We start from the raw sequence: 11,894 nt of genomic DNA on the forward strand, positions 1-11,894 counted from the left end.
TATATCTTTACAATTATGCAACGGATTTTGATGCAGTTTTTTTACTAGATAGAGTTATTCGAGTGGAAGGTTTGTATACAATACTTGGCCAATATAGTAAAGTAACACTGATAATTTTAGAAGTTTATTATGTGATGTCTTATATTAACAAACAACGGGTATCGAAACAATTAAATATTGTACGCCTAATATAATTCTAAAATAATATACCAATCATACTAGCGTAAAATGTGATTCGGGTTACATAGCTTAGTTTTGTTATAATCTTTAATCTTAACACTACAGTGTTCAAAGAGTTTACATAACTAAGTTTCTTAATTAAATTAAAAATGAATATATATAAGTATTGACGTCTGTCATCAGTTACAAAAACAAATCATGGGATCAACATACTTAAATTGTTACAAAAATTATAAATAAATTTAACATCATGATTCAGACATCTAAAAACGGTAACTTATTAAATTGAGACAATAAAATGCAGTGGAATCAGCCGTTCGGACAAGTTGCGTTTGAAAGCGTTCCTATTCCTAACAATGTTTACTATCAACAAACCAGTAAGTATCAGGGTGCGTTTTCACTGAAATAGTTAGAAAATCTTTGAAGATATGTGCTATTCGTCAAACAGTCACCATAAATTACAAATTTGAAAACTTTATGTTATGTGATTTCTTTTAGCATTTCCATCTCGAGCGATAGGGGAGGGTGAAGTTACCTCCATATACATTCCAGATGGGAGCACGCAGATGTACTTTATACCTACGATCAGATACGATCGTTGGACACCACATCAATATAATATTCCGAATGTTGATAATTTTCACAAAAATTTAAACCCTGAATATTGGTTTGTAAAAAGCGTCTCTCTCCCGTAAGTGATATTTGTTTCTTATGCCGATATTATTTATTTAATTCGAGTCCATAGTATTTACTTATCTATGTATGACTTTAGTTATACAGGGTCATTGGCGTTATTGCTACTTCGAGCGTCCATTCTGATCATTTTATTTCTGTTGAAATAAATTCCTAGTTTTTATACATTTTCGGAAAGATAAAAAATAGGTTATGTTTTAAAATAATCTGCAAAACAAGTTTCATAAGGTTTTTTTTGTCTTTGAGTCATTTTTGAGGAACGAAAATTGTTTAAAATAATATCATTTTCCGTCTCGCATTTTATAATCTTGACCAATAACACTGGTCAAAAAAATTTTGTAACAAGAAATTTGCTCTCATTTTATAACCATATTTATTTTGATTCCATCACATATAGTTTTCGTGTTACAGCTACTATCCACAAAATAAAAATTTAACCGCTTTGGTTTTAATTTCGCATTCAGAGAATTTGTTTCTTTGGAGAGCGTAGTATGTTTTTCTGTTTTTTTGGTTGAGTGATTCTTAAATAATGTCAAGAAAGTGTAAAAATGTTCCTGACAAGTTTTGTTACATTTGTAGTAATTATATATATAGAACATTACTTTCAAAACTCAGCGAAGGAATTTCACACCATTAGTAACTAAGTTATATGAACAGTATTTTGGTTTTGCCATCGGACAAGACAAGTCGTGGGTTCCACACATCTGTTGTGTTACATGTGTTACATTTTTACCACCCTTACACATAAAGCTTGGGCTTACGAAGAGCTTCGTAAAAGCTATGGCTAAGAGTGGCGACGGCTTTTGATATTTTAAAGAAAAAACCCTAAGCTGTGTGGACCAAAAATTAAAGAGGGCATATTTGTTAGCCCCCAAATTAGGCAATTAATAAAAGATTATATATTTAAAAAAAAGCTTAGTCATTTAGAAAAATCAGCTTGGGAATCTTTCATGAAAGTAACATCCAATTTTCTAGAAAACCGCCGATCAAGTGACATTAAATGTGTTATCGCGGAGCTTTTATCTACGTATAAGGCTTTAGGCTGTAATATGTCATTGAAAATACATTTTTTACATTGACATTTAAACTTCTTTCCTGCAAATTTGGGCGCCGCCGCAGTCATGAACACGGTGAAAGACCCATCAAGACATTTCTACCATAGAAAAACGATATAGCGGATTACTGTTGGACATTAAAACGCGACATTCCTTTAGCAAAATACAGACGAAAATCATAAAACTAAATTCATATTAATGTACCAATAAATCGAAATAACTTTTTTTGTTCATAAAAATTCAAAATTTCTAAAATGTTATAAAATGGTATTACAAAAAAACTCTTCGTATTTGAAGCATTTTAATTTTATTTCAAGTATCCTTATCATTAACCTCCTAAACATTACTAGACAAAAGTTTTCATGTTTCAAATTTTCAACCCGATAACTCAAATGGTTCACGTTTGTGTTTGAAGCGGTAAGGTCGTTTTTTCTATGGCAGTATTTTTCTATAAGTAAAAGACGTGTGTACTCAACAAGGTTTAATTGGTTACTAGATTTTTAATACAATATTTTCTAAATATTTTAAAACGCTTAATCTATTTTAAACTGTATTCCTACTATAATAAAGCCGTATTTATTATAACTATAGTCGCTTATGCATTTGTTGTGGACTGTAAGCATTATAATTATATAGGTGTAAGTATGCATTTAGACATTCCGCCAGCCAAAGGACGCAGTCTTTTAAAAAAACAAACAAATCAAATATAACATTAAGAAAATAATTAAAACAAAAAAGAAACTAAGAGAGCAGAACTAACTATATTTTATATAATATTTTACGATTTTTTTTGTTTTTTATAAATTCTATACAATAAAGTAATAAATTGTAACTTCTTAATATTTAAGAACATAGTTATCCTTTATTTATTTTTATTTTACAATTCTCTCATGATGTTACGTTTATACAATTATTAAATTAAGACTCACTATTTTGCTTCGTCAAAATACAAATTTTACTCACAGGCCTCTTATATACGCCAGTTTTACATTTAACCGATACAACACGTGCGATATCATCGGAACCAACATGTTTTTGTATTATTTTACCTAATATCCATTTACTAGGAGGAATATTATCTTCTCTCAAAATCACAATATCACCGATTTCTGGTTCAACGTGTTTTGTATTCCATTTATAGCATTGATTGTGATTTACAAGATATTCTTTAGACCATCTGTTCCAGAAATCGTTGACCATTTTTTGTGTTAACCTCCATCTATCCAGACTAGTAATATTACCCTGCATGTAATTCTCGTCAGCTAGGTTCAATAACGGTTCTCCAACCAAGAAGTGACCAGGTGTCAGAGGGAGAGGATCATTGGGGTCGTCACTAAGCACTGTCATGTCAACACCGTAGCTAGCTCTTCATACGTTAATGTAACATCCTTTATCACCCTCTGAAGATGTCTCTTTGTAGAACGGATTCCTGCCTCCCACAAACCCCCAAAGTTAGGTGCATGAGGAGGTATGAAATGCCAGGTAGTACGTTCTAACGTTAGCAACTCTGCGATCTCACCTGCAAAGCTCGATTTCGCACTATTGAACATGTCTCGGAGTTGTTTGTCTGCTCCCACGAAGTTAGTGCCATTGTCACTATATATATCTTGACAATGGCCTCTTCTGGAAGTAAATCTTCTAAAGGCGGCGATAAACCCTTTGGTTGTCATATCTGTGACAGCTTCCAAATGGATTGCACGAGTTGTCATGCAGATGAACAGGCAGATGTATCCCTTATAGGATTTTGAGCCTCTTCCTGGTGAAAATCGAATATTAATGGGTCCAGCATAGTCTACACCAGTTGATCTAAAAGGTTTACTGGGTTTTACTCTTACACTTGGTAATTGACCCATTAATTGTGTCGTATTATTCTTTGAATATCTGATGCAGGTGACACATTCTCGATAAAGCTTTTTTGCTTGATCTTTTGCTCGCAGTATCCAATATTTTGACCTCAAATAATTTAGCACTACTTGAGGTCCTCCATGCATAGTTTTATAATGAGCGTCTAAAATTATTAACTTGCTAAGATGACTCTTAGCAGGCAATATTATAGGATGTCTGGTATCATAATTTAATTTTGACTGGATACGTCCGCTGACCCTTAAAATCCCATTTTGATCTAAAATGGGACAAAGATTGCGAAGTTTATTCCTTTTAAGAACACAGCCATGCGATTTTATTTGCTTTATCTCGTCTTTAAATTCTATCCCTTGAACTTGCTTCACAAATTGTTCTAAAGTTTCATTAATTTCCTTTTTAGTAATAAATTTAGTATATATTTGACGTTCACCTTTTGGTAGTTTACATTTAGAAATCTTCTACAATAAGAAACAACCCTCAACATTCTTGTTAAACTAGAAAATTGATCTAAAATTATTTGGCTGTCAGTATGTGATAAAGCAGATAAAGACGTTACTCGTTCCTCTTCATGTGTGTCCTCAACGGTGAGATATCCACGCAGGCCCGCATAGGCCCCGGGGTAACTGGTCGGGGCGATGGCTCCCTACAGTGGTGGCAACGCCGACTGCAACTACAGCCGGGTCACTGGGTGGATTGCAATCCATGGTGTTCGATCCGGGGGGGGGTCACGCCACAGGGCGATCAAGCCTTGGCAATCGGCAACCTGTGGCGGATCCCACTGTGGTATGTCCATGTGATGGCTTCTCCCGTCGCGCAGCGAGGTCGAGTTCGTCGGTGGATCCCGGCGAACGCCCGTCAGCCGGCGACGACGAAGCGGTCATGGTCGAGTGAGGTCGCGTGGTAATCCTCTTGGGTCCGGTGGTCGCCGATGGTATGGCGCAATACCCTGGAGATGCTGGGATCGCGCTCCGTCGGCCCTCGCGAACATACAAGAACTGAGGCGGCGAACGTGGTCATCTAGGCTCTCCACATGCAGATCTCTGGCTATCACTGCGTTTCTCACGTAGCGGGGCGCTCCAGTGATGGTGCGCAGCGCTAGCAACTGTTGGGCCCGCAAAGACTTGCGGCTTGTTTCGCTGGTCAGTGCGAACCACGCTGGGGCCGCGTAGGTGAGTCGCGTGCGGACGTACGCTTTATATAAGCACAGCTTCACACGGAGCGGCAGGTGAGACGCCAGAAGGGGGTTCTAGCCGCTCGCGTCTGCGTTACCACGTTCTTAACATGGTGACGCATTGAGAGCTTCTTGTCGGTGGTCACTCCTAGATACTTTGCAGACGGAGACCACTCGACCGATTCTCCCTGGAGCGACACCATTAGTCGCGGGGCTAGTGACCGCCCTATATGTAGCGCCTGGGTCTTTGCAACGTTGACCTTAAGCCTCCAACGCTCCATCCAGGGGGGAAGTGCATCTAGTGCTCGCTGCATTTTGGTCGCCGCGTGCGAGGCATTCAACGACGTGGTTACAAATGCGGCGTCGTCAGCGTACAGTGCTAAGATGGCACCATCCGCAACTGGAATGTCATCCGTGTATCTGCTGTAGCAGATGGGTGACAAGCAGCTTCCCTGGGGCACTCCGGCTTGGATGGGACGTTCCGTAGACAGTACGTCTTCAACTGCCACTTGAAAGCGCCTGTCTTGGAGGAAGCTGGCCACAGTCTTAACTACTCGACGGGGAGTAGCAGATGTGGACAGTTTGTATATGAGTCCGGAGTGCCAGACACGGTCGAACGCTTTCTCCATATCCAGGAATACTGCAACGGAGTGCTCTCGTTTGTTATAGGCGACAGCGAGATGGTGCAGAACCCTTGAGACTTGCAGCGTGGTGGAGTGCTCGGCTCGGAAACCGAACTGTTCGTCGCGTGGTTGGAGGTGGGGCGTGATGTGCAGTAGAAGTAGTTTCTCGAAGACTTTCGAAGTCGATGACAGCAGCGTGATGGGACGATAGCTCCCGGGAAGCATTATGTTCTTCCCCTGCTTGGGAACCAGGATAACTCGACCGAGTTTCCACGATGATGGAAAGTGCCCGATGCGAAGGATGCTATTAATAAGTCGCGTTAGAGTTGCTATTGTTCGCGGGGGTAAGTGCCGCAGGGCTTCATTGGTGACTCGATCAGGGCCAGGCGCTTTACGCAGTTTTGTTCGCCGAATCATCCGTTGGATTTGTCCAGGAGAAAACACGACGGGGTCTTCGACTGGTGCTATCGATGATTCGAGGTATGCTTTTACGTGTCGCTCGATGGCTTCAACATGCTGTACATCTGTGGTCGGGTTCGGTTTGAACTGCGTCTCCAGGAAATCTGCAAAAATCTCAGCTCGGTCCTCAGCACGGTAACGAGGGGTACCGTCACTGGCCATTAGGGGCCTAATCGGGGGTAGCTTCCTGGAGAGACGTCGGCAAAGGCGGTGGATACCGTTCCAGTCTTCGCCAGCTTGTTCGATGGTAATTTGCCAAGACTCGTTTGCAACAGTTTCCAGTGCTTCCGAGATCCTGAGAGCCAGAGCATTGAGTAGCGTCTTCATCGCTGGACATCGCTGGTTTTGCCAGTTCCTGCGTAGCTTCCTTTTCTCCTCTAACATCGCTCTGATGTAGGGGTAGCTGGGGTTGTCTACATGAGGTTGAAGCATCAACTCTGGATTCGTCCGTTGGCGACTCAACTCTGTAGGACGGCGAGTGCTTAGTCAGGTATTCGGCGAAGAGTCGCCAGTCCTGGCGATGTTTTGGAGAAGGTGGTCTTGCTGTCATCGGCGTGGTATTCAATGTTAAGAGGACTGTTTGGTGGTCGGAAATGAGGTGGTCATCCATTACATCGATCGACGGTGCGGCGGGCAATCCGCGGGTGATCGCAATGTCGATGACGTCTGGCATGTGGGCTGCGCAGTACGGGTAGCGCGTCGGTACCTCTGGTCCTAACACATAATAGCCGTGGCGGTCTGCATCATCCAGGAGGCGTCTGCCATCCGGACTCACTGTGCTTGAATTCCACGCCGCGTGTTTCGCGTTGAAGTCTCCAGCAATTACCGTGGGCAGCGGCGAGTTCAACAGAGTGTGGACGTCAGCTACTGCGAGTCGGTTATTCGGAGGCTTGTAGAAGGCGAACACGCGGAAGGGCTGGCGATCGATGCATATCTCCACGCCCAGGGCGTACGACGACTGCAGTTGTTGTACTGGCAGGAGTTGGTGAATGATTTTTCGACGGACCAAGACTGCTAAACCCCGATAAGCAGTTCCGGTCGGCGAGGCGTGGTCCTCCCGGTAGACGTAGTGTCCGGAAACCTTCAACTTGTCTACTGGTCTAAGGTGACTCTCGCTAATCAGGCCGATGTCCACTCGACGCTGGGCAAGCAGAGTTTTAAAGAGCTGGGCTTTTTGTGATGAAAGCCCGTCGGCATTCCAGAATGCAATACGGAGCTCATCCATAACAGAGCTCCATTATGCATTTTAGGATCAGCGGAATCGGATCACGCTGCTCCTGGATGGCCACCAGAACCTGATTAAGGGTGCCGATGATATTGGTCAGTCTTGGGTCCATAGGAGCCACCCGCTTCGCCTTCGTCCCCGTAACAGGGGCAGCGACCACGGTGCGCTTGGACGGTATGTTAGGCGACACTGATGTTGCCGTCACTGTTTCTTTTGAGGTTGGGGGTGCTGGAGGAGGCACGGCCTCAGGCCGTGAATCTTGTCGAGTGCGCTTAGCGCGCTTACGACGGCGCTTTTGGCTCGGTTGCTGTTGTGGCTGGTTTGCTGCTGCCATGAGCGAACCCGGCGCGTTGACCTCTGCAGGAGTGGAGGCTGAGGGGACAGGGGCTGAGGGAGCGCGCGCAGCTGTGGTACGTACAACGGTTCCAACTCGGCGGTTCTTCGCTTCCTTATGGAATATTGGGCAGGAGGAGTTATTTGCCGTGTGCGCGCCGCCACAGTTGGCGCATGTCGGGGTTTCCTCCAAGGGGCGCTGACAGTCCCTGGCCGCATGGTTCTCTCCACAGCGCACACAGGCAATAGGTCTGTGGCAGTTATGTGATGAATGCCGGAACTGCTGACAGCGGTGGCATTGCGCGGGCCCCTTACGGCCACGCCATGCTTCGATGGTGATCCCGGGCATGCATAGAAGTTCATTCACTTCGTATATTCCCGGGATGAGGTCTGGTGTCCGTTGCAGTTGCGCAAACAGGAGGCAGCCTGGTCTGCCAGGTCGCGCAGGAATCGTCCGCACATACTCCGGGACATAACCAAGCTCTCGGAGCTCTGCCTCGACTAGTGCTGGCTCGGTGTTTGCCGGTAGGCCGCGTATTGCTACCTTGATGCTCCTCTCTGCCGGGAGCGAGTAGCAGAACCAGGAGATTCCGACTGTATTCTCCAGCTGGGTCAAGTACCGTTGGATTAACCGGAACTCCTGGTCCGACTTTGGGATAAACCTGACGCCTTTCCCGAACGGGCGTCCGTTTGGTGTATGTCCGAGCATTCCCATTGGTTTTAATTTCGCATTCAGAGAATTTGTTTCTTTGGAGAGCGTAGTATGTTTTTCTGTTTTTTTGGTTGAGTGATTCTTAAATAATGTCAAGAAAGTGTAAAAATGTTCCTGACAAGTTTTGTTACATTTGTAGTAACATTACTTTCAAAACTCAGCGAAGGAATTTCACACCATTAGTAACTAAGTTATATGAACAGTATTTTGGTTTTGCCATCGGACAAGACAAGTCGTGGGTTCCACACATCTGTTGTGTTACATGTGTTACATTTTTACCACCCTTACAACATAAAGCTTGGGCTTACGAAGAGCTTCGTAAAAGCTATGGCTAAGAGTGGCGACAGCTTTTGATATTTTAAAGAAAAAACCCTAAGCTGTGTGGACCAAAAATTAAAGAGGGCATATTTGTTAGCCCCCAAATTAGGCAATTAATAAAAGATTATATATTTAAAAAAAAGCTTAGTCATTTAGAAAAATCAGCTTGGGAATCTTTCATGAAAGTAACATCCAATTTTCTAGAAAACCGCCGATCAAGTGACATTAAATGTGTTATCGCGGAGCTTTTATCTACGTATAAGGCTTTAGGCTGTAATATGTCATTGAAAATACATTTTTTACATTGACATTTAAACTTCTTTCCTGCAAATTTGGGCGCCGCCGCAGTCATGAACACGGTGAAAGACCCATCAAGACATTTCTACCATAGAAAAACGATATAGCGGATTACTGTTGGACATTAAAACGCGACATTCCTTTAGCAAAATACAGACGAAAATCATAAAACTAAATTCATATTAATGTACCAATAAATCGAAATAACTTTTTTTGTTCATAAAAATTCAAAATTTCTAAAATGTTATAAAATGGTATTACAAAAAAACTCTTAGTATTTGAAGCATTTGTTAAGAAATGGCACTTCTCACTGTTCACTTTAAGTACTTTTTCCAATAAAACAGTCCACACAAACTTCTATTACTTTTATTACACTATAATTATAGTTACAGCGTTTCTACTTAGTAAGCACTCCATGAACAAATTGAACTCAACTCCATCTAATTTGTAATAACTTATATAACTTTTGATAATCCTCCCACCCAGAGAATAAGTTACTACTACCCTCACAATATTTGATAAACAAAATCTATATAATAACATTAATTAGTTTTATGATTGATTTTAATAAACATTTACCCACTTTAAGTATCTTAAATTATTTAATTAATATTTAACACAAGAATAATTATATTTATGCTGTATGCTTCATGTTGGGACTGCAGTGACCGGATGTCGCTAACACATTTTAATTTTATTTCAAGTATCCTTATCATTCTCCTAAACATTACTAGACAAAAGTTTTCATGTTACATGCAAAAATTGTTTTTTTGTTGACAAGTGTAATTATTGTTTAAATATTGAAAATTTTTCAGTGTTTAATCGTTTTTATAAATCAGAAAAAAATGAATTGATTTTAATTTATAGCTATTTTTAAATAAATTTTTGAAGTTGCATTTTTCGCGTATTTTGAAAAATAACTAATAAACCCGATAACTCAAATGGTTCACGTTTGTGTTTGAAGCGGTAAGGTCGTTTTTTCTATGGCAGTATTTTTCTATAGGTAATAGACGTGTGTACTCAACAAGGTTTAATTGGTTACTAGATTTTTAATACAATATTTTCTAAATATTTTAAAACGCTTAATCTATTTTAAACTGTATTCCTACTATAATAAAGCCGTATTTATTATAACTATAGTCGCTTATGCATTTGTTGTGGACTGTAAGCATTATAATTATATAGGTGTAAGTATGCATTTAGACATTTGCGTTATGCACATAGGGGTTAAAATTATCACAAGTAGTTACCCTATTGCCACCTAACGGGAATACGTCTAATTACCAAACAGCGCTTTATATTTTTTCATTCATCTGGTTCATCCAGTCATAACTTATGGGAGTACATATCTCAAGATCCTGGGTTCAATTCCGGATCCAATGAGCCAATATAATTTTAGGTTTTAATTTTTCAATCTTCACCAAGACCTTAGAAGTTCGTGTTTCCCGTTTCCCCGGAATGCACGTAAAGATATTAGTCATGCACCTGCACTATTTTCGGTCGTAGGAGTTTTGTCGTCCTATTGGATTATGAATGAAAGTAAAATCAACATCATCAAACATGCGACATAGCCCATAGTGTCAGAAATAGTTTTAACTATTTAGATGATTTTAAAATTTTACAGACTGGCGATGTTTTATAACATTATGATAATATAAGGAGTTTTTTTATGAATAATCAAACATGGAAAGAGCATTCATAACTACAATATCATTTAAGACACAGGATGGTTTAACGATTAACAGTTGTGAAACATTTTTTAGGATACCAACAGGTTTCAGCAATCAGTCGCCAAATCTGTACGGAAATTATCTGTCGACACAACCGTTTCTTCCTAATTATAGTGCAAACGTTCCAATAAGCCAAGCTGAATATTATCAAAAGGTTTGTTTAACATAATCTTTTAGCTAGAGACTTCCTTGGGAATGTTTACAGTAAAGTGAGTATACTTGCAGCTTATTCACAATAAGTTTACAGTAATATTATGTATACCTACAATAATATAGAACTTTTCTAAATAAACAATCATGAGTGACAATCATTGTATAGACACGATGAGAAAGGGTAAACTAATAACATCTAGATCTAGAACTAGCTTCCGGCTTTGCAAAGTACATAAAAAATGCGTGGACATAGTATTTATTGGTTTCTATGATGCATTTTATTGAACTTTCCGTTTTTTGTCGATTCTTCTCGGTAGAATCTGCTTTTCGTGGCTTTAATTTAATTCAACACTAATATGACATAAATAATTGCCTTTTCCCCAACAACGTTGTTAAATCAACATAAATCATAACACCTAATCAAAACGGGTAATATTTCTTCATCTTAAACAAAAAAATATATTTTATTACAGTTCCACAACGATAGCGCAACATCGACAACAGATATCATGTACTTTTACCCCAGTTTACGCCCAAAGAGGCCTACGCAAAATAGTACGTTTGTCCAAACTAGTAAACCCCCAGCTAACTACGAAATATCGTACGACGGAGTAACTAAGTGTCCATGTAAAGTAAGTTTTAGAGTAGAAAAAGAAATCAGTCGAAGATGTGTGTGTCGAGGAAGTGTCAGTTCCATGTCCGTCGACAGCGTCAAAAGTACGTCGAGTCAGCGTAGCGTTAAGAGTAAAGAAATACATAAAAGTACAAAACGGAAAGGCAAATGTAAAAAAAACAAACGTCAAAGTCATATTTGCAAATGTAACGATGATGTTAAACAAACGTCAGATAAACTGGTGACGACTTATGCGGACCAGGCCAGCGGCCACGTGGCGCTCGAGGGTCGCGACACGCAGACGGCGCGGGGGGCGAGGAGCGATGTCCCGGCCGAGGTGTGGAGCCCTGCCAGGTGGAGCGCCCGAGCGAGCTCCACGTCGGCGTCGAGCGCCCCGGAGCCCCGTTATAGCTTTGTGATGTCGGACGACTGCGCGTGCTCAAGTATGACGGAAACTGACAGTCAATGA

At 40.9% G+C, this 11,894-nt stretch overlaps 1 protein-coding gene across 1 annotated transcript; it reads left to right on the forward strand.

Annotated features, from left to right (window-relative positions):
* Positions 1 to 55: 55 nt before the first annotated feature.
* On the forward strand, positions 56 to 11,894 carry LOC124534560. Its single transcript, XM_047110468.1, has 4 exons — positions 56 to 557; positions 679 to 871; positions 10,693 to 10,813; positions 11,286 to 11,894. The coding sequence occupies exons 1-4, from the start codon at positions 479 to 481 to the stop codon at positions 11,892 to 11,894; spliced, it is 1,002 nt and encodes a 333-aa protein (XP_046966424.1). The 5' UTR covers positions 56 to 478.

This window comes from Vanessa cardui, chromosome 13, assembly GCF_905220365.1.
Source record: "Vanessa cardui chromosome 13, ilVanCard2.1, whole genome shotgun sequence".
Classification (NCBI taxonomy): Eukaryota; Metazoa; Arthropoda; class Insecta; order Lepidoptera; family Nymphalidae; genus Vanessa; species Vanessa cardui.